This window comes from Patella vulgata, chromosome 6 (assembly GCF_932274485.2).
Source record: "Patella vulgata chromosome 6, xgPatVulg1.2, whole genome shotgun sequence".
Lineage (NCBI taxonomy): Eukaryota > Metazoa > Mollusca > Gastropoda > Patellidae > Patella > Patella vulgata.
The window spans coordinates 66,576,633-66,601,411 of record NC_065884.2 but is presented as its reverse complement, the minus strand read 5'-3'; the positions used below and the strand labels follow the sequence as shown (position 1 = coordinate 66,601,411).

Below are 24,779 nucleotides of genomic sequence, written 5' to 3'. Positions count from 1 at the left end.
TAGGTTCTCCCCCCCCACTCCATCTGCATAAGAGGTAGGTAGTTAAAGCGAAATCAAGCCTTCAAGATTCACAGCCCCCCTCCCCCCTCAACCTTACAATCCTGTGAATGATATTTAACCCATTATAACAGGACGCTATAAAACACAGATTATGTCAAGATTTAATATTAAATTACAATTTAATTTGTCATAAATTGTTATCATAGACAATTGTTATTATAGACAATTGAGACAATTGTTATTATAAACAATTGTTATTATAGACAATTGTTATTAAATCTCTGTTAAAATATAACAGGACGCTATAAAACACAGATTATATAAACATTTAATATTAAATTACAATTTTATTTTATCATAAATTGTTATCATAGACAACTGTTATTAAATCACTGTTAAATATAATTAAATATAACAACTTGGTCATGGTTATCATCGAGTAACAAGGTACAAACTATAAAAGTATTATATCACCTGTTTTGGATTAAACCAAAACAAATATCTGCTTTCGTGGTCATCAAATGGACAGTATAAAATTTAAAAGTATTATATGGTCTGGACTAAAGCAAACAAATATATTGTGTCTGCTCTCGTATGGTAGTAAATGCACTATCAAAACAAGTATTTAATATCTACTCTCATGGTCATCAAATGAACAGTATAAAATTTTTATTAGACGTATTAAACGAGTATCTCCTGGACTAAACGCAAACAAATATAATGTCTGCTCTTGTAAGGTAGTAAATACACTATAACACGTCATACTGTATTTGGGCGACGTTCCGAAAGGTAAACTCTCAACGTTATTAAACATGCATTATGCAAGAGCTAAATCTGCCTATTGCAGGTCTTTCTTTAGGTCTGGAATGTTATCTAAATTATTAATTAGACATTAATTAACTTATCCAGACCATAATAAACCCTTGATGCCAATCAATATACTTGTTCGTTTCAAGACCTTAACCTCTGTGTATCAATCTGAAGTCAATCGGATCAGAATATACGCCTCTAGAGCGTCACAAGATTTTTCAAAGTGATCAAGGACCATAACTTTGGCAGTAATTATCGGAAATCGTTGAAAATCAATAGGATTCTTCGTCTCATGACCTCAAACACTGCGCATAAAGTCAATCGGATATTAACTTTAGCCTCTTGAGCTTCCACAAGATTTTTTGAAGTGATCAAGGGTCATAACTTTGTCAATAATTATCCCAAATTGCTGAAAACCAATAGGCTTCTTCGTCTCATGGACTTAAACACTGTGTATAAATTTAAACTCAATCGGATATTATCTTTCGCCTCTAGAGCATCCACAAGATTTTTTTTTTTTTTTTAAGTGATCAAGGGCCATAACTCTGGCAGTAATTATCCGAAATCGCTGAAAATCATTAGGCTTCTTTGTTTCAATCGGATATTAACTTTAGCCTCTTGAGCGTCCAATGAAATGAAATGGGGTTTAACGTCCTACTGTTCTGCTCCTAACCGGGGCTAATGAAGACGGGCATACGCCATACAGTGTGCTATGAGGGAAATTTTGCCCGGGCAGCGGCACTATCATTCCTTTCATTCCAGCGTGTTGTCATAATAAACAAATTAATATCCTGTTTTGTTTTTATAAGGTTGTCTTTAATTTAAAATCTTTTATTAAATATCATTTATATACTTTCCCTGGTTAATATATATATATTTTTATTTTTATATTCAACACTTGATTAATTATATTTTTTTTTTTACATTCTGAATAAATATAATTACATTTATATGGATTTATTTCTCGTTTTTCTATGCAGCGGGGTGATTATATGCCGGCATTAATAACATACATGCTCCCATTGCAACGGGAGAAAGAAATGCGGTTTAACGTCCACTCGACACAAACTAGGTCATTTCGGGACTAACATATCTGCCATAGATAAAGAAGGAAATGCCGTATCAGTCACTAGTACTATAAACTTGCAGTAAGTATACAACTGGGCTCATTTCTCGTCGAAACGGTCTGTCTCGGTCTATGTCTGGATTCGAATCACGCCCACTAACCATTATTGTGGTAGGTGTTTTTAGCAGTTGGGGGAAACCGGAGGAGCCGGAAAAAAACCCAAGAAGTTGGACAGGCAACCCTACTCCTTGTCACGTACAACCGGCGATTCGAAACCACGCCAGTTGACTCAATGACGGGCCTTATGATACAGTGCGCATGTGCTAACCATTAGGTTCTCCCCTCCACTCCATCTGCATAAGAGGTAGGTAGTTAAAGCGAAATCAAGCCTTCAAGATTCACCGCCCCCCTCCCCCTCAACCTTACAATCCTGTGAATGATATTTAACCCATTATAACAGGACGCTATAAAACACAGATTATGTCAAGATTTAATATTAAATTACAATTTAATTTGTCATAAATTGTTATTATAGACAATTGTTATTATAGACAATTGAGACAATTGTTATAATAAACAATTGTTATTATAGACAATTGAGACAATTGTTATTATAAACAATTGTTATTATAGACAATTGTTATTAAATCTCTGTTAAAATATAACAGGACGCTATAAAACACAGATTATATAAACATTTAATATTAAATTACAATTTTATTTGATCATAAATTGTTATTATAGACAACTGTTATTAAATCACTGTTAAATATAATTAAATATAACAACTTGGTCATGGTTATCATCGAGTAACAAGGTACAAACTATAAAAGTATTATATCACCTGTTTTGGATTAAACCAAAACAAATATCTGCTTTCGTGGTCATCAAATGGACAGTATAAAATTTAAAAGTATTATATGGTCTGGACTAAAGCAAACAAATATATTGTGTCTGCTCTCGTATGGTAGTAAATGCACTATCAAAACAAGTATTTAATATCTACTCTCATGGTCATCAAATGAACAGTATAAAATTTTTATTAGACGTATTAAACGAGTATCTCCTGGACTAAACGCAAACAAATATAATGTCTGCTCTTGTAAGGTAGTAAATACACTATAACACGTCATACTGTATTTGGGCGACGTTCCGAAAGGTAAACTCTCAACGTTATTAAACATGCATTATGCAAGAGCTAAATCTGCCTATTGCAGGTCTTTCTTTAGGTCTGGAATGTTATCTAAATTATTAATTAGACATTAATTAACTTATCCAGACCATAATAAACCCTTGATGCCAATCAATATACTTGTTCGTTTCAAGACCTTAACCTCTGTGTATCAATCTGAAGTCAATCGGATCAGAATATACGCCTCTAGAGCGTCACAAGATTTTTCAAAGTGATCAAGGACCATAACTTTGGCAGTAATTATCGGAAATCGTTGAAAATCAATAGGATTCTTCGTCTCATGACCTCAAACACTGCGCATAAAGTCAATCGGATATTAACTTTAGCCTCTTGAGCTTCCACAAGATTTTTTGAAGTGATCAAGGGTCATAACTTTGTCAATAATTATCCCAAATTGCTGAAAACCAATAGGCTTCTTCGTCTCATGGACTTAAACACTGTGTATAAATTTAAAGTCAATCGGATATTATCTTTCGCCTCTAGAGCATCCACAAGATTTTTTTTTTTTTTTAAGTGATCAAGGGCCATAACTCTGGCAGTAATTATCCGAAATCGCTGAAAATCATTAGGCTTCTTTGTTTCAATCGGATATTAACTTTAGCCTCTTGAGCGTCCAATGAAATGAAATGGGGTTTAACGTCCTACTGTTCTGCTCCTAACCGGGGCTAATGAAGACGGGCATACGCCATACAGTGTGCTATGAGGGAAATTTTGCCCGGGCAGCGGCACTATCGCCTACTCTTATATCGAATTCCAACTGCCAGGGGATCTTTTACGTGCATTCCAATATATACCACATTTCAATGTGGGGGTATAAAAAAAACGAAACGAAATATAGATCTGTATTTTAATCAGATTGTTCAGTTACTAAATGCCTCTAAAAGATTAATAAATACACGGGTGTATAAAGTCACTTAATCAATATGTGTAAAACTAATTCATTTTGATTTATATAATTAGTCACAATATAAATTATAAAAACAACTATAATAAGGATCTAGTAGTAAACCTTATCTATATATAAGACACCACTACAAAATATTCAATATAAAACGTTTACAGTAGATCAACATAACAGCCTACCGTCTCTTTGATCATTTCTATCTGGTCATTTCTACATTTCTATTTGATCATGTCTATATTTGGTCAATTCTATTTGCACAATTTTATTGAGTCATTTCTATTTGACAAATTTTTGGCCATTAAATTCAAACCTTCAAATAACATACTGCACCCAGACAATTCTCTACCTTGAAAATAGATCCCACCCTAAATGGCCGCCATATTCAAAAGTCAGTATACTATTTTGCAATCAGTTTTACATTTTTCATACACACAAATAATTTTCGATTTTATTAAATGGAAGTAGAATAAATAATACATAAAATTCTCGAAGTATACTTAGTGTTCTCGACTAAAGTCGTCGATTTAGGACATAAAATGTTGATCAACTAGCTTTGTGTTTGTTCTTAATTGTAGCCAAAACTATGGTGGCTGATTGGTATCATGTCGTGATGTCGTGATGTCGTGGTGTCGCCCTTCATAAGGCGTCGGGTTATAATGTCGTGATGTCGTGATGTCAGGTTGTCGCCTTATGAAGGGCGACACCACGACATGATACCAATCAGTCACCATACAAAACAGCTTAGCGTTTGCATGGACCTAAAGGTAGACAGATATACACCCCGCAAATCCACACATTTACCAAAACAAAACAAAAAATCTAAAAAAAAAATGAACGTCATCAAAGCCATCTTGGAATTGTGACGTCATATTGAAGTCAGACATTCAATTGACCTTTCCATCGACTCCGCCCAAAATAAGGCTTTGACCGATCAGCTCCGATTACAGTTTCCCGCGAAGTGACGTCGCGTTACCACGCGTCTTCACCTTAGACAAAGTTCATTTTGGTCGTACATAGGTTGAGCCTTAGGCCTTTTTCGAAGAGTGTCGCCCTATGGACAACAACAAGAACAACAAGATGAGTATTGATTGGGACCAGTCCCTAGTCCAAAATCTGCCCTGAGCATTATAATAAAAACAAATTGTACTGATCCGTGTTATTGGTTTAGATAGTTTAAAGTCTGAATTCGATTTTATCGGGAACTCCAAGAGAGGTTGATATGTACTTGTCAAAAATGCATTATGCAAGAGCTGTAATCGGCCTGAAATGTTACCTAAATTATTAATTAGACATTAATTAACTTATCCAGACTATAATCAACTGTCGATGCTATCCTTAGTCTGTGATATTTAGTGGATTTGAATATGTTTTGATGTGGATGAAATAATCGTAAAAATAAATAATCGAGACTTTGTTTATTCTCGTTACAACGGTAGTAATGGCGATCGAGCCTAACCTAACATTGAATCTAGTTTAAGAGTGAAGCAATGTGACTGAAATTTCAGCTCTTTATCTAAGCTTACCTAATGCTGCTTTAATAGAATTAACCGTGAATCAAACGTCCCTGTCTTCTAGGTTCAGGACTAAATGAAACAGTTATAAATGTTGGTCCCTCCTCACAGAAGTCTTTAAACTTGCCCCTTAAATTAAATACACGTAACAGGTTTCCCAGAAGTCTTTAAACTTGCCCCTTGAATGAAATACATGTCACCGGATTCCCAGAACTTTTTGAACTTGCCCCATGAATTAAATACACGTCACCGATTTCCCAGAAGTTTTTAACCTCGCCTCTGAAATTAAATACGCGTCACTGGTTTCCCAGAAGTCTTTAAACTTGGCTCTTAAATTAAACATGCATTATGCAAGAGCTAAATCTGCCCATTGCAGAACTTTCGTTAGGCCTGAAATGTTTTCTAAAGTATTAATTATAAATTAATTAACTGATCCAGGCCTTAATCAACTCTCGATGGCATCAGATTTCTCCGATATTAAATAGATTAGAATGGTTCAGCGATATTTTGATTCAATCAAATATGGAGGACCGAGACTTAGCTTCGATCAACCAGTGCGGTGGTTGAAATTATTGCACACGTCTGCCTAACCTTCAAAGGCTAATATCTTCCCTTGCAATAGAGTAATTTGAATGAAATTTTCAAATTATTCATTTTACATCATCTACTTTCGAACTATTATAGCAAGAATGGTTTTTTTTTATGTTAACTGTCTTGGGAATCACTGTATGTTCTTACGTTTACGAGATCTGTATCGTTTGGTTTACACGGTTTTTGGTATAATCTAGCACCTTCCCAATGAAGTGGGGGAGGAGAATTAACATTAAAATACATAGAACAATTAATTGAGATCAGTCGTAGTCGCCATATTGCTTAAAACAATGGCATCTTACGTTACAGGAAGTTTATCTTCAACACAAGTCCTGATCAGATTCAGATATAAATCCTCCTCCTTTTCTGCGGAATGAACTTCCGTCACGTGCTTTAAGGCCGCCTCCTTCAATAGTTGATATTTATGGCTGGATCCTGTCAAAAGCTTGGCCTCTCGAACAAAATCCTGTATAAAAGAGTAAACTTATTAGGCATCGTGGGCAATCTATGTTAGGACTTTGTAATTCCACTCGACCAAAACTAGGTCATTTCGGAACCGACATATCATATCATTAGCAATTTGGGGAAACGGTACCCAAACTAGGTCATTTCGGAACCAACATATCGTATCATTAGCAATTTGGGGAAACTCGACCCAAACTAGGTCATTTCGGAACCAACATATCGTATCATTAGCAATTTGGGGAAACTCGACCCAAACTAGGTCATTTCGGAACCAACATATCGTATCATTAGCAATTTGGGGAAACGGGACAAGCAACCGTACAGAAAGAGCAGGTATGTTCGGCCTTGACCTTGATATAGTTTGGACTTCAGTTACAGCCACGCCATTTTATAAGCCATCTGCCAAGGGTCCTATTCACGAAATGTAAATTAAAGGACTTCAAAGACGCGACTCTTTCATTGCTTGAGGGTTCAAATTGTTGTACAATTTCTTGCTCTAACCCCATTAAAACACTGCATTCGGAACAAATTTTGTTTAAATTTATGCGAATTAGGCCTTAGGCATGTAACTGTTTTACCTGTATCATTCTGTAAACCTGTTATATTGTGATATATTACCTGGGGTGTATCATACAGTAAACCTGTTATATTATGATGTATTACCTGGGAGTATCATACAGTAAACCTGTTATATTATATTACCTGGGGAGTATCATACAGTAAACCTGTTATATTGTGATATATTACCTGTGGTGTATCATACAGTAAACCTGTTATATTATGATATATTACCTGTGGTGTATCATACAGTAAACCTGTTATATTACGATGTATTACCTGGGAGTATCATACAGTAAACCCGTTATATTATGATGTATTACCTGTGGTGTATCATACAGTAAACCCGTTCTATTGGGCTATATTACCTGTGGTGTATCATACAGTAAACCTTATATATTGTGATGTATTACCTGGGGTGTATCATACAGTAAACCTGTTATATTATGATATATTACCTGGGGTGTATCATACAGTAAACCTGTTATATTGTGCTGTATAATATCTGTATTGCCTGGTATATTTCTACCAATAACCGGTGTACCAAGCTGCATCGCCTGAAATATATCCGTTATACTATCTGAAAGAGGCATAATATATGGGAGAGTAGTAAAGATGCTTGATTTTTTTTAACGTGGATTTCTTTCCCGAATGTAATCGATGGAACAGTCGAGAGAGAGAGAGAGAAAGATGGGATTTAACGTCCATTCGACACAAACTATAGGTCATGTCGGGACTAACTAAGGTTCAATTGTATGTCAATAGTTCGTTTGCGCGTAGGGGTCTTTAGAAGTGGGAAGAGACCGGGGACTCGGATGAAATCCACGAGATTGGACAGGCGACCCTACTCCTGTCCACAAGATGTGAAGAAAATAACTCTAGCTGTGATTATACTCTACAGGGTTCTAGTACCACGTGGTTAAAATAACAATTAAATAATTATATTGGAAAATGGTGTTCATTAATAATAATAATAATAATAATAATAAAAACTTTATTTAATGAGGCAACGTATTTAGTTTGCAAAAAAAAAAAACTAATCTTCCATAGGTCCCTCCTAAACTACAAAGACATATATACATGTAATATCAGGATAAATTTAAAATCATTAGAAATGCAATAGCATTTTAAAGTGGGAAGTTTGATAAGTCACTCCCAAACTACAAAACATATACATTATACAAGTAGAATATAGGAAGAACACTATAATTACACACAAAATAAAATAGAATGCAGTTGCAAGTTTAAAATAATAAGTATGTCATCAGTTGAATATTATGGTTCCTTCAGTGTGCAAAATAAATGAGTTTTCAGTTTAATCTTAAAATTTTCAACATTTTTACACATCTTTATATCAAAAGGCAGATTGTTCCATAAAAGACATGCAGAATAATGAAAAGTACGTTTCATGGATTCCGTTTTGCATTTTTGAAGAAAAAGAGATTTACTGGTCTGTGAACGGAGCAAGATATCCGTTTTAGAAACAAGAGATTTTTCAATAAAATGGAAATTTAGATAAAGTGGAGTATTAAATGTAATAATTTTGAATGATAAGACAATTTTATTGTAAAGAATCCTCTGTGTAAGGGTAAGCCAACCGAGTTTAGTAAATAAAGAGGTGGACGGAGTTTCAATCGGTGCATCAAGAATAGCTCTTGCTGCCCTCTTTTGTAATTTTAAAAGAATGTCTAATCTACTTTTGGTAGCATTTCCCCAAATAATAGAGCAATAATCAAATATTGGTAGTATGTAACTGTTATAAAACAAAATTCTTGTCTCGTAAGGTAAATGATCTTTTATCTTATTTAGGAGAAATATTTTTGATGCAAGTTTTTTAGACATATCTGCTATCTGTGCTTCCCAATTAAGGTCTTGGTCAATTTGAATTCCAAGTAATTTTGCGGTAGTAACCGTCTCAATTTTCTCACCATGGAGTGATAAAGTTAGGTTTTTCTGATTTCTTTTGTGTTTTGTTGAAATCAGCATTGATTTTGTTTTCGAAGGATTGATTACCATCCCATTGTTTTCACACCATTTAGCAACCAAATAGAGATCATTTTGGAGATTTTTGGCGATGGATAAAATATCTTTGTGTGAACAATGCAGGGTACTGTCATCAGCAAACAAATCTATCTGACTTGATTCATTCGACTCTACTATTTTATTGCCAGGATATTCGGAATTTAAATCTATGCTCTAGCATATCGGACTGTACTTGATGGAATAAATCGCAGAACCTTAAAATGACCCCATGAGGTGAGGCACACAAACTTTCGCTATACCTTATAATAGCATTAGTCAACACCTTACATTCGGGCCGCATCGCTTTAGACCATTAACCACAACGAAAGATATACGGTACAAACCTCAAGAATAGCTAAAGACATTCCTTCACTCTTAGAAGAATTAACGTAAACAAAAGCCTGTTTAATAGCAGCATGTGTATCATCTGATGGAAGTCCAGGAATATAACAAACACCTTCCAATCTAAAACATACAGAAAAAACCCAACCATTATGTATTTGCCACTGGCTTCTGGGTCGTGATATTTGAATTTAAAGGAGCTAAATCGCTAATATTTGGGACCTAGAAGTTGACAAAAATGGGTCGCAAGGCATATAATAATGTAAATGAATGTATATAAACTTATTTACATTCAATCGTTTTTGTTTTTACAGTGAATTCTAATGAGTTTTGTTAGGCGAAATATGCCAGAAGTCTCAATCGAATGGCAATCTCTAGCGTCTGCTTATTCCCGTCTACACCGATACTATTTATTGCGCATGCTCTCCAGATAAGAATGTGGCGTCACGTCACCGTTTCACATGACTTGACATGTCTAGACTCGTTCTTCGTGTCCCTTCTTACAAATGGCGCAAGAAACGCATTATGGTACACGATTCGTGTACATTGGTAAAAGGTTTATTTTGTCTTAAATATTGGACATCAGAGGTCAATCTTTTCCTGGTAAGATCACAACATCAATGTTGATTTAAATTGATAAATAATTCGTGTTTACAATGTCGAAGACTTTGGATGATATTGAGTTAGAGACTTAGCTACTTTAAGTATGGCACTAAGTGAACCACCTAGCGAACTAGTTCTCTTTATCAATAGCTGCTGATCGTCATATCCAAATAACTCATTTTAGCTTAATCCAGCTAAATGTTAACAAAGTAAACTGACCCTTTAATTGAGCTCAAAAACTCCACATAATATTCCTCTTCTAGCTGTGTATAAAATAAAATAACGTTATTATACTATAATATCAACGCTTATACAATAAAATAACGTTATTATACAATAATATTTATCTTATACAATAAAATAACGTTATTATACTATAATATTTACCTTATATAAAATAACGTTGTTATACTATAATATCAACGCTAATACAATAAAATAACGTTATTATACAATAATAATATTTATCTTATACAATAACATAACGTTATTATAGTATAATATTTATCTTATACAATAACATAACGTTATTATAGTATAATATTTATCTTATACAATAACATAACGTTATTATACTATAATATTTACCATATATATATATATATATATATATCAACGCTTATACAATGATCATTCAATTAAAGATGTATTATACATAATACCGACAATAGCTTAATATATATGTTGAGAGAGAGAGAAAGAGAGAGAGAGAGAGAGAGAGAGAGAGAGAGAGATGGGATTTAACGTCCGATCGATACAAACCAGGTCATTTCGGGACTAACATATGGTTCAATTTTATTTCAATAATTCGCTTGCGCGTAGGGGTCTTTGGCAGTGGGAGGAAGCCGGGGGACCCGGAAAAAAACCCATATGGTTGGACAGGCGACCCTATTCCTGGTCACTTACAAATTGGTAATCGAAACCACACCAATTGACTAAAAATAAAAACAGCTTACCTTTGGACCAATAAGTATGAAATAAATATTTTCGTCTTCTTTGTGCCAATCTGAAATACGAATCAGTAATACTTCCATGTCCATGTTGTTGTTTTTAATACAAATCGGTGGCATATCTTAGTCGGTGATAAAATATATGTTTAGATATCATGTTATTCGACTATACAAACTCGTGATTCGATTTCACCATAGTTCTTATAGATAATTATACCACCTTGCTTTAATGGGCTACAGAATATCCGAGGAGGGGGGGGGGGGGGCACTAGACTAGAGAATATCTGAGTTGGGGGGTGGGGTGCATTTCATTGGACTGGACTACAAAGTATCTAATGAGGGTATTTTCCTATACTGTAGTGTATTTAAAGTCGGTATTCCTTCAACTACAAATTATTTAAAGTGGGTATCCCTTCAACTACAGAAAATATAAACTGAGTATGTTCCTGTAAGGCGGTGTATTTAAAGTGGGTATTTCCCTAAACTACAGTGTATCTAATGAGGGTATTTCCCTATACTGTAGTGTATTTAAAGTGGGGATTTCCCTATAAAGAGTATTTAAGTGGGTGTTAAAATACCAATACAATATAACCTATTAGTAAGTGCAGGAGAACCGCACTAAAAACAAAATAAAGCAGACAAAACAAACTACATCTACAGACATGGCAGGAAATTAACAACAAATATCAAATCATATGAATGGATCCGGGCGGGGGGGGGCGTAAGCGTCCACTGCGCTGTACATTAATCATTTATCATAAAGGGGCCCATACACGTTCAATAATTCCGTCAATATTATTGACTCAATATATTGACTCAATATATTGAGTCAATAATATTGAACATATGTGGGCTATATTGATGTAAAATATTGTCAATAACCATCATTGCGTCAATTTATTCACGGATCAAAACCATTTTGATTTTTATTGATGGTTCATCAATATATTTTGAAAAATGACCAAAAAATGATGAAATTATTGATGGAAATATTGAATCGTGTGTGGGCAATTCCTGTCAATATCATTTACTGCGCTGTAAATTAATCATACGAATTGTTTTGCGTTTGTGATTTTTGTTCATTTGAAAAATTCATAAAAGGGGCGTTTACTTACGTGACATGACCTGAACGAGATATAATGGGTCTTTAACAGTTCTAATACCACCCACCCATACAAACAATTTAACATCCTGTAAATCTCTTGTTTCATCTATTAATTGTTTTGATTTTAAATATGAAGTTAAAATGAACGTCGATGGTCTGGTTATCACAGCTGAAAAAAATATACAAAATACAAAACCCTCCTCAAAACGTCTCAGGAAATAGATCTTTCAAGTAACTTGTATTCCAGAGAGAGAAAAAAAAATGTGGTTTAACGTCCACTCGACACAAACGAGGGATAACACATGGTTCAATTTTATTTCAATAATTCGCTTGCGCGTAGGGGTCTTTATAGCAGTGGGAGGAAACTGGAGGAAACGGAGAAAACCCACGAGGTTGGACAGGCGACCCTACTCCTTGTCACGTACAACCGGGGAATCGAAACCAAGCCAGTTGACTCAATGACAGACCGTATGATACAGCGCGCGCGTGCTAACCATTCGCCATCCAACCCCCAACTTGTATTCCATGTACGTGACAAGGAGTAGGGTCGCCTGTCAAACCTCGAAGGTTTTCTCCAGGTCCTCAGGTGCCCCCCCCCCCCCAACTGCTAAAGACCCTATTTCTCTCTCTCGTGGTTTAACATTCACTGAATAAAGATTAACTTATTTGTCCTAATTTACGACGGTGTGTCTTTGGACTCGGGAGTAGCGGTGGCTCAGTGAGTAAGACGTTGGTTCGCTATCCTAGCGGTCTCGGGTTCGTTCCCAGTGTTTGCTGAGAAAGTTCAGGACAAAGGGTCTGGCAAGGGACAGTGTCTAGTTGTTCGGACGAAACGACAAACGGAGGTCACGTGTACACATTGACATGCACGTAAAAGATCCCTTAGCTGTTGGAATTCGAAATAAACGTAGGCGGGACGGGAGTCCCTCGTAGCACATTAGCCCAATTGGTACAGAACATTAGGACGCTAAAACCCATTTCATTTCGTTATTTAAGCTTATTTCTGGATGTGTGTATAAGTTCTTTCGACTTAATTATATCACCAATTTACACCGTACGTAACTAACGTACGAAAATTACATGGTAGCTGGCTTTTTTTTTTCGCTTCTCTGTAGGTAGAGCGAGTCTGTCGTTCAGATTGCAATTTACACCTGTCTGTCTGAACAGGTAAACCAACAGGTAAACCAACATATAATATTTACCTACCTTGTTTTATTTGAACTATAGTTTCACTACCTATATTTGGCTGTAATAAAAGAGAAAAACAATAAATGAGGTGAGTAAGGTCATTTTTTTTAGAATAAAACGATTTGGGTGAGTCGGAAATTAAATAATTTCTTTACATACAGGTATATACAGGTATATACAGGTATATGCAGGTATATGGTCCCCCGAATTGCTGTTAAAGAGTGATATTATAAAATGATAAAACCCACAGCTGACTAACTGTTATTTAGCCCCGGAAATGAAATTTAAAAATTAACGTGTACACGTTAGTATGCACGTAAAAGAACCCTTGACAGAATAGGCTGTAGAGCCGCTGTCTGGGCAAGGTGTAACTCATAGTATACTGCATGACGTATGTTCGTTTTCATTATCACAGTTATTGCAGAAAGGTGGGGTCTTAATTATCATCTTAATTCATTTTCGTTGTTCAGTTATTCGGGTTTCGACTATGGTGTGTACTTTAAAATACCATAAATTAATCCACATAAGCTATTTTAAAACTAGAGTACATAATAAAATTTTAGAAGCAATAAAAATAAATGTAAAGTAACTTAAAGTAGCCAAGTCTCTAACTCAGTGGTTCTCAACCTTTTTTGCCGGACGGCACACCTTGGATGACAAATATTTGACTTTTGCAAAATAAAACATGTTAAGTCAGACGGCTTACAACCGTAGAAAGAGATTAGTCATAGACACATATAATGACTCAAACTAAATAAAGAAATGCACAGCTAGGAAATTATCAGTATACACCAGAGAATACTCAATTGGGATGGCTGGTTTTTCGCATTTTCTTAGTGTGACGTTCAAAATTTCGTGGCACACATAGGTAGATCTCGCGGCACACCAGTGAGCCGCGGAACACTGGTTGAGAATCGCTGCTCTAACTCAATATCAGACACAGAGCGTCATTTGTAATGAAGTGAATGGATGAATGAGCCTAAACATACCCCACATGGGAAGACTACCATGATTAGAGATTATGTACAATAAAAACAGAAACGACTGAATGTAAACCAGTTCATATACATTCATCATATTACAATCATTTCTAGGTGCAACAGAATAGCGATTTAGCTCCTTTAAGGGCTCAATACCACTCTTGTTGTAACTGAATAATATGTCCCAATCTTTATTCTGATCAACAAATTGTACTATTTTACAATATTCCAATTAATTGATGATGCAAATTTCATCTTAACACACCTAATTTAAAAAATTGGAAAAATTCAACTAAATGATTTGAAAAACCTGACGTAAAGCTTTACAAATGTGACTTGGATTTAAAAATATTTTTGAACCCTCTGGACAAGTAAAATAGGATTTAATGGATCATTTACACAACAGGTAAGACACTAACACATCTAGTACTTAGAATAAGGCTATTTTTTATTTTCTGGAGATGTCAAGCCAGCAAGAGTGTTATTGTCCCTTTAACTTAAGTTCACATAATACTGCTTTAAATTATTATTGTGCTTAATGAACAACGATGCTATATTGTCATAAATATATACACAAACGTTAGGCATAAATAAATATACACAAACTTTAAGCATAAATATATACATAAACCTTAGCCATAAATGAATACACAAACGTTACCCATAAATATATACACAAACCATGGCCATCAATATATACACAAACCTTAGTCATAAATATATACATAAACCTTGGCCATAAATATATACACAAACTTTAGTCATAAATATATACACAAACCTTAGCAATAAATATATACACAAAACTTGGACACAAATATATACACAAACCTTAGTCACAAATATATACACAAATCTTACCAATAAATATATACACAAAACTTGGACACAAATACAACATACTCTTACCCATAAATAGTGTATTCTCTTTCTTAACGATTCGCCAAAAACAACCATGTATCTAAAATAGATGTTGAAACAATCACACTCCTGTCTCTATAATATAAATACGTACCTGAGAAATATAAATGTCAGTGGGTAACTCTTCTAGGTTTTCATTTGTACAATATACTGAGGTTGCAAGATTTAAAACAATTTATTTTGCTGTACTGTTGCATTAGTATAGGCTTGCCCACATCAACAATGGGAGTAGCGGTGACTCTGTTAGTAAGCAGCTGGTTCGTTGACCAGGTCTCGGGTTCGTTCCCGTTGTTTGCCGAATAAATTCCTCGAGTTTGTCCAGCGTGCTTTCCCCTTTTTCAGTGGTACAGGACGGATGGTGTTTAGTCGTTCTAATGGGAGGGGGGGGGGTGGATGGCCGAATGGTTAGCACGCACGCGCGCGCTGTATCATACGGTCTGTCATTGAGTCAACTGGCGGGGTTTCGATTCCCCGGTTGTACGTGACAAGGAGTAGGGTCGCCTGTCCAACCCCGTGTACACGTTACAACACATTCAATAAATAATAAATAAATACTTTATTTTACCTGGCTTTATCAGCAGCATGCGTCATTACATCTAAAGCTTTTATATCTGTATGGTATTTATTGACATCTGTACCTCCGATTATAATAATATATGGTATATTACAGTCTGTAAATAAACAACAATACCACGTATTATATGGTACACAACAACACTACCACGTATTATATGGTACATAACAACAGTCCCGCGTATTATATGGTATATAACAACAGTCCCACGTATTATATGGTATATAACAACAGTCCCACGTATTATATGGTATATAACAACAGTACCACGTATATATATATAGAGAGAGAAATGGGGTTTAACGTCCAATCGACACAAATCATGTCATTTCGGGACTAACATATGGTTTAATTTTTTTATTTCAATAATTCGCTTGGGCGTAGGTGTCTTTTAGCAGTGGGAGGAAACCGGAGGACCCGGATAAAACCACCACGTATATAACAACAGCCCCAGGTATTATATGGTTCATAACGACAGTACCACGTATTATATGGAACATGACCACGTATTATATGGTATAAAACCGTACCACGCTATATGGTATACAACAGTGCCACGTAGTATATTGTATACTATAGCAGTACCACGTATTATATGATATATAACAACAGTGTCACGTGTTATATATTACTGTCTGTAAATAGAGAGAGAAATGGGGTTTAACGTCCACTCGACACAAACTAGGTCATTTCAAGACTAACACGTGGTTCAATTTTATTTCAATAATTCGCTTGCGCGTAGGAGTCTTTTAGCTGTGGGAGGAAACCGGAGGATCCGGAGAAAACACACGAAATTGGACGGGCGACCTTACTCGAAACCACGCCATATGACTCAATGTCAGACCAAATGATACAGCGCGCACGTGCTAACCATTCGGCCACCCAACCCTCATGTCTGTAAATAGACAACAAGTACATGTATATAGACCAGTGCCCTGCCAGAAATAAAAAAACTTGAACTAAATTCAATATTCGAATAGTAACCAAAACATTATAACAGTAAAATTAGAAATCGATACGATGTCTAGTTATTTTTATATATATATGAATACACAATTTAACGTTAAATAATTTGATGTGATAAAAAGCCTCATTAATAATTGTGTGGAGTCTAGATTACCTTTCAATAAAACATCTCATTAATAATTGTGTAGAATCTAGCCTACATTTTAATAAAATGTCTCATTCATAATTGTGTGGAATCTAGCCTACATTTTAATAAAAAAAAAACTCATTCATAACTGTGTGGAATCTAGCCTACATTTTAATAAAACTTCTCAATCATGATTGTGTGGAATTTAGCCTACATTTTAATAAAATGTCTCATTTATAATAAAACGCCTCATTCATAATTGTGTGGAATCTAGTCTACATTTTAATAAAACGCCCCATCCATAATTGTGTGGAATCTAGGCTATATTTTAATAAAACGCCTCATTCATAATTGTGTGGAATCTAGTCTAGATTTTAATAGAACGCCTCATTCATAATTGTGTGGAATCTAGTCTACATTTTAATAAAACGCCTCATTCATAATTGCGTGGAATCTAGTCTATATCTTACTTAATAAAACGCCCCATTCATAATTGTGTGGAATCTAGTCTATATCTTACTTAATAAAACGCCCCATTCATAATTGCGTGGAATCTAGTCTATATCTTACTTAATAAAACGCCCCATTCATAATTGCGTGGAATCTAGTCTATATCTTACTTAATAAAACGCCCCATTCATAATTGTGTGGAATCTAGTCTACATTTTAATAAAACGCCTCATTCATAATTGTGTGGAATCTAGTCTAGATTTTAATAAAACGCCTCATTCATAATTGTGTGGAATCTAGTCTACATTTTAATAAAACGCCTCATTCATAATTGCGTGGAATCTAGTCTATATCTTACTTAATAAAACGCCCCATTCATAATTGTGTGGAATCTAGTCTACATTTTAATAAAACGCCTCATTCATAATTGTGTGGAATCTAGTCTAGATTTTAATAAAACGCCTCATTCATAATTGTGTGGAATCTAGTCTACATTTTAATAAAACGCCTCATTCATAATTGTGTGGAATCTAGTCTAGATTTTAATAAAACGCCTCATTCATAATTGTGTGGAATCTAGTCTACATTTTAATAGAACGCCTCATTCATAATTGCGTGGAATCTAGTCTATATCTTACTTAATAAAACGCCCCATTCATAATTGTGTGGAATCTAGTCTACATTTTAATAAAACGCCTCATTCATAATTGTGTGGAATCTAGTCTAGATTTTAATAAAACGCCTCATTCATAATTGTGTGGAATCTAGGCTATATTTTAATAAAACGCCTCATTCATAATTGTGTGGAATCTAGTCTAGATTTTAATAAAACGCCTCATTCATAATTGTGTGGAATCTAGGCTACATTTTAATAAGACTTCTCATTAATAGAGCATGCTCATGGATGGATTAAGCGCTATATAAATGTACATTATTATTATTATTATTAATAAATATGTGGAATCTAGCCTATATAAGAAAACTCCCCATTATTCAGTGTGTATAATATAACTTACCTTTTAATAAAACACCGGCTTTATAAAGATGAATTCCTAACAAACAGGTGATTTTATGTATCTTTATGTAGCGGCATAATTCAGCGGAAGTGGGAAAGGATTTGGGATCTCGAACATGACATGCAAAGTTATTATTTAATAAATACTGACTGAAAAATGAAAAAAAAATAATGTTATGAAATAAAGTGGGACAGAATAAGGAGAGAAAATAAAACAATTTATCTGAAGGATCAAAGAATTCTCAATCTACCATTACAATTTACGGTCTATAGTTCGAGGTCCCGTGTAAACATCGGCGTGCACGTAAAAGAACCCTCGAAAGTTGGAATTCGGGACGCGAGTAACCGGAAACTCCGCTCTCAGGGTAAATATTCGCTCATAGCACAGCGTTACACCCCGAAGCCCGCCCTAACCCCGTCAATAAAACACAGACTTGGCCATTTATATGCGACTACAGTAACATAAGGTACATGTAATTCTCCAACAGAATAAACACTAAAAAAAAAACCTAAAACATTTTTAACGACACGTGTGATTATCCTCATTAAAGATGCATTATGTAAGATTTAAAATCCTTATACGGCAACAAAACTATACAGTTATATGGGACAACAATCACTGGTTTATTATACACAAGCACGACGTTTCGATAAGTATTCTCTTATCGTTATCAAGCTAAACATATGATATAAAACACAATTTATATGGAAAACAATCACTGGGTTTATTTCACACTACATTTCAACAAGTTCTTCTTGTCGTTCACAAGTAAGTAATGACAGTATATAATTTATTTCTTGCTATTATACTGTACTGTCATTACTTACATGAGAACGACAAGAGGAAGTTGTTGAAACGTAGTGTGAAATAAATCCAGTGATTGTTTTCAATATAAATTTGTGTTTTATATCATGTAAGATTTAGACCAAGGGCTGGCAGTTCTTGCTATAATGGTTCCAATAACATATTTAAATTAATATATTAAAAATTTCATTCAAATTACTTTATACAGTAGTTGGTTATATGCTTGTCATGTGAATAAATGTCTAAAAAATAATTTATATAACACTTGAAGCTAAAAGAAAGACCTGTAATAGACAGATTTAGCTCTTACATAATACATGAGTAAACCATTAATCATTTTATAATGCTAGGATGTATGTCATAAAAGAGCCCAGGTAAGATGAAATTCGATGAAGAAAGGGCGGAGACGCCGTTGTCCGGGCAACATTGCGTATATCTGTATTAGTCTAGTTGATGCCGAAACGAAAGACATTAAACCAAATTTCCTTATTTTTGTGATTGGGGCCCTCCCTCTCCCTATTCCACATGGCCGCCTGTAGATTTCGTCATAGGTCACAAGTTGTAAACAGGGCTAGCGCTAACCATAACCCAAGACCAAGTCCTAAGCCTTACCCTAACCCTAACCCACAATCCTCGGCAACAATTAAGGAGAGAGAGAGAGAAATTGGGTTTAACGTCCACTCGACACGAACTAGGTCATTTCGAGACTAACATGTGGTTTAATTTTTTATTTCTATAATTGGCTTTCGCGTAGGGGTCTTTAGCAGTGGGAGGAAACCTACTCCTGGCGACCCTACTCCTTGTCACGTACAACCGGGGATTCGAAACCACGCCAGTTGACTCAATGACAGACCTTATGATACAGCGCGCACGTGCTAACCATTCGGCCATCCAACCCCGCAACAATTAGGTGCCTTAACCCTGTTTACACCCCGTGACCTTGGGGGAAATCTGCAGGTGGCCATGTGAAATAGATCTAACCGTAAAAGAAACGTTTCGCTGCATCCGAAACTCTTCGATTAATTTGATCTGAAAATGATACTTACTGTATACGATTAGCGGTTGAACTGTTGCCACTCTCCCGCCCTAGACTTGATAACAACATTAAACTTGACAACATGGTGTGTCTAGATATATCTAACAGGTGTCCGTGATGTTATATACCTTCCATTACCTCACCAATCTCAGTCTGTTGGTAAATATAATACAAAACCTTATCATTAATGGAGTTTTTAGATCAACTTCCGGCGCATGCGACAAACGTGATGGATGATTAAAAGTTGCACATACTGCGTCCGTGTGATAGTATTGCAATAAGGCAATAAGCCCGCTGAATATTGTTTAGCAATTTTATTATTTTTTGCACATCGTTTTTAGTGAATGTTATCTTCTTTCGCTTTATTAAGCTTAATGAATCCAACTGGAAAAAATTAAATTTTGCTCTGCTATCGTCCGTAAAATGCTAATTATGTCTATTATGAACAAATGTTTACATGGAGTAGACGGGGATACAAGATGGCGTACAAAATATACGCAACAAACAAATTAGATCATAGATCCTACATAAACGGCCAAGTCTGGTCACGATTGATTGCGCAGTAGCTGATAAACATAGGTTGCCAGGCAACGAAACATACTCCCACAGCAGCTAAATCGTCCGGGCGGTCGACAATGGTTGTCGCATATTTATTCCTTTGTAGGTAATTGGTGGCTTTACAAGACAGTTCTATACAGATCAGATTATAATGTTTGCCGTTTGAAGGTTCACAAGGTTCTACAAACTGAAACAAGGGTCTCAACTCTGGAAGTAATCTACAGAAATTGTTGAAATTTGAGAGGTTTTTTGATTTTACTAATTTAAATAATGCATATAAATTTCATACAGATCACTGAGATCAGATGATCACTTTTGTCATTCAAACGTTCACAAGGTTCACAACCGCCATAACTCTAGAAATTATTGACGGAAATTGCTGAAATTCAATAGACATCTGTTTCACAAATTCAAATGATGCATATAAATTTCATACATATCGGATGATAACTTTCATCAATCGAGCATTAACACGGTTGAACAAAGTGAAACAAGAGCAATAACTCTAGAAGTAATTATTGTAAATTACTGAAATTCAATAGGCTTCGTGGTTTCACTAATTTAAATAATGCATATAAATTCCAGAAAGATCGGATGATCACTTTTGGCGTTAGAGTGTTCACCAGATTAAACAAAGTGAAACAAGGGCCATAACTCTAGAAGTAATAAACGGAAATTGCTGAAATTCAATAGCCTTCTTCGTTTCCCTAATTTAAATATTGCATATAAATTTCACAAAGATCGGATGTTAACTTTTAGCATTAGGGCATTCACAAGGTTCAAAAAAGTGAAACAAGGGCCATAACTCTAAACGTAATAAACGGAAATTATTGAAATTAAATAGGCGTTTTCAGCTCACTAATGTAATCAACATATATCAATTTTAAAACAACTGGGTGATAACTTTTGACGTTAGAGCGTTCACAAGAAATTGTGGACGATGGACGGACGAACGGACCGACGGACGGACCGACAGACGGACGGGGGCGACGGCAATATACGTCCACATTTCCATGTGGGCGTAAAAAAACGCAGTACAAATAAACAGATAGTACAGGGACGGATTAAACGGGAGGCTGACGGGCAAATTAGCCCTACAAAATATTGTATTATGTTGTATATTATGTTTGTGCCCATCAATCTATCTATCTACCGCACTGACATACAAATTACATTGGTGTGAATGTAACGTACAATGTCCAGAATATGCCAACTTTTTACTTTTGATGCAATCCCACTTAACACTGCTTTAACGAAGCAAATTTCTGTTCCAAATTATGACTGATCAATGGTCCGATTAACAACCAATAGCTAACTGAGTTACAAAAGCATTAGGCTTAAAACAGAGCTTCAAATTGGACCAAATATGTTTACATAACGTTACGTCATGACTCACGTTTTAATTATGCCCAATTAACCCGTGCATAGCAGAATATTGCAGAGAAACTAATGGCGTGACAAACGAGGCTATTAAATCGAAAACAATGTAAACAATACTGTATAGAGACGAACATACTTTCACCGTTTTTAATACCTTAAATCAATGTCCTAAGTTTTAGGGAAGACCCAGATTAAACGAAGGGCTGTCATGTTGCTGTACTTGGGATAGATTTGATTGAACGGGAAGAATAGACATACTCCCTCAAAAGCACAGGTATCAGAAGCCAATCCAGCAATGGCCAGAGAGGAATTTCTTAGGCCATTGCTTAGGGAATATGGGGGACCCATGCAAGCTTAAACCGGTCCTGGGACAGTATAATATGACAATTTGACTGGTTGTCCGGAGATACAGTCCTCAAAGTTGGATCAGTCAGAAAGCGCTGGCTCACTAACCAAGGTGTCCTGGGTTCGATCCCGGGGTTGGCCGAGCAAGTTCGCCAAGTAGTTTTCCACCGTTCTTTCCTTTTGTCAGCTTTGGCAAGGAAAAGCATAAAGTCTTTCGGGTGGGACAAAAAAACGAGGTCCTGTTTACATGTTAGCGTGTCCATATAAAAGAAAACCCTGACAATTGGAATTCAAATTTTTGTCATTAAACACTGCATGGCGTATGTCCGTCTTCATTCGACCTGTAGGTGCAGAAAGAAAGGGGAGCCACGGTGGATAAGACACTGGCTCGCTAGTCTAGATGTCTAACCTCGTGGGTTTTCTCCGGGTTTTCCGGTTCCCTCCCACTGCTAAAGACCCCTATACCCCATCTCTCTCTCTCTCTCTCTCTCTCTCTCTGTCTCGCTAGTCTAGAGGTCGCGTGTTCGATCCCTGCATTGGCCGAGAAAGTTCAGCGGGATTTTCCGACGTGGTTTCCCCTTGTCAGTTGTGCAGGACGGAGGGCCTAACAATGACAGCTGTCTAGTCGTTCGGCGTGCACGTAAACGATTCCATGGCGGTTGGCATAGTGCCGCTGTCCGGGCAAAATTTCCCTCATAGCACACTGTATTAGGCCAGTATAGGAGAACAGAAGGACGTTAAACCCCATTTCATTTCATTGCAGAAAGATAAGACTGTTAAACCACATTGCATTCATTTATTCGAACGCCTGGTTGTACGTGACAAGGAGTAGGGTCGCCTGTCCTCTGGTTTCCTCCCACTGCCAAAGGCTTTACGCGCAAGAGAATTATTGAAATAAAATTTAATCATAGGTTAGTCCCAAAATGAACTAGTTTGTGTGTCGAGTGCACGTTGGCCGAGAAAGTTCATCCATATATTTTCTGGCGTGGTTTCCCCTTGTCAGTGATGCAGAACGGACGGACTGACAAGGACAGCTGTCTAGTCGTTCGGATGGGACGAACAATTACCGAGGACCCGTGTACGCATTGACGTGCACCTAAAAGATCCCTTGGCAGTTGGAATTCGATATAAGAGTAGGTCGTAGCGCCGCTGCCCGGGCAAAATTTCCTTCATAGCACATGTATGGCGTATGCCCGTCTTCATTAGCCCAGATTAGGAGCAGAACAGTAGGACGTTAAACCCCATTTCATTCATTTCCAACGCCTCCCCTTGCGGCGACAAGGAAGTAGCCTATCAATCAGATATGGCTTTCATGGTACTATTAATAGCAACCCATCCATCCAAAATAATGAAATCGGCCTAAACATAAGATTTTTAACCAAATTATTTCAATCAATGAACTGGAAAACACAAACTTACCGGTATCAAACAGCTGTACAATAGGCAGCTCGAGCGCTTCCACAAAGGGAATCTGAATTTCATAGACGATACTAGTTCAATTCAAACGTACCCAGCCTTCTTCAGTCAAACAAATAACGAACAAAGTACACAATAAATACTCACATCAACGTAATAGATAGTAAGTGACCAGTACTTACCAAACTGACATTTCACTTCTCGGTCACTAGGTCATGTTATTAAAGATAAATCGAACATTATTATCATTCAAGATGCATTTTATCTGTCAACATTTACGTCACCGGTAGTCTCGATTTGTTATTCAAACAGTCTGGATAAAAGAGACTGAAAATGCCTTTTAAGATTAGTCTCCCTTTAATAGAGAAGCAAAGCCAACACAGCGCGTGACAAATGCGGGTTGAATGAAATGGGGTTTAATAATAATAATAATAAAAATAATAATAATAATTACTTTATTTCAAAAGGGTTGAAAATTAGGCCAATGACCTTTCTTACATTTTGCTCTTTAAACAAAAAAACAAAACCCAAGAAAAAAAAGGTGGGCGTTGGATGGCCAAATGGTTAGCACGTGCGTGCTGTATCATAAAGCCTGTCATTGAGTCAACTGGCGTGGTTTCAAATCGCCCTACTTCTCTGCATCGACTGGTCTAATGAAGACGGACAGACTCCATGCAGTATGCTATGAGGAGAATTTTGTCTGGAAATCGGAGGGAATTCAAACTTTACTGCCAACCATAGCTCTAAAATACCTACTGTAGACTGTGCACCCATCCTAAAAACAACATTGGAGCAAGCTGGCTACGGACCTGGTTACGCTAATATATATGCAAGACATTTATTTCACTTGTGTTATATGCATTTCACTGGGAGGGGCTATATGATCGCTCCACGAGGCA

General features: G+C 36.0%; 1 protein-coding gene across 1 annotated transcript; it reads right to left on the bottom strand.

Moving 5' to 3' along the window:
- Positions 1–2,630: 2,630 nt before the first annotated feature.
- Positions 2,631–24,177, bottom strand: LOC126824078 (glycosyltransferase 1 domain-containing protein 1). The gene is made up of 12 exons (XM_050553258.2): positions 24,063–24,177; positions 20,192–20,334; positions 18,342–18,490; positions 15,774–15,879; positions 15,197–15,248; positions 13,326–13,365; positions 12,130–12,288; positions 11,021–11,070; positions 10,284–10,327; positions 9,464–9,584; positions 7,556–7,654; positions 2,631–6,540 (listed from the first exon to the last, which is right to left on the bottom strand). Exons 2-12 carry the CDS (start codon positions 20,263–20,265, stop codon positions 6,373–6,375), a joined length of 1,062 nt encoding a protein of 353 aa, XP_050409215.1. The 5' UTR covers positions 20,266–20,334; positions 24,063–24,177; the 3' UTR covers positions 2,631–6,372.
- Positions 24,178–24,779: the final 602 nt, after the last annotated feature.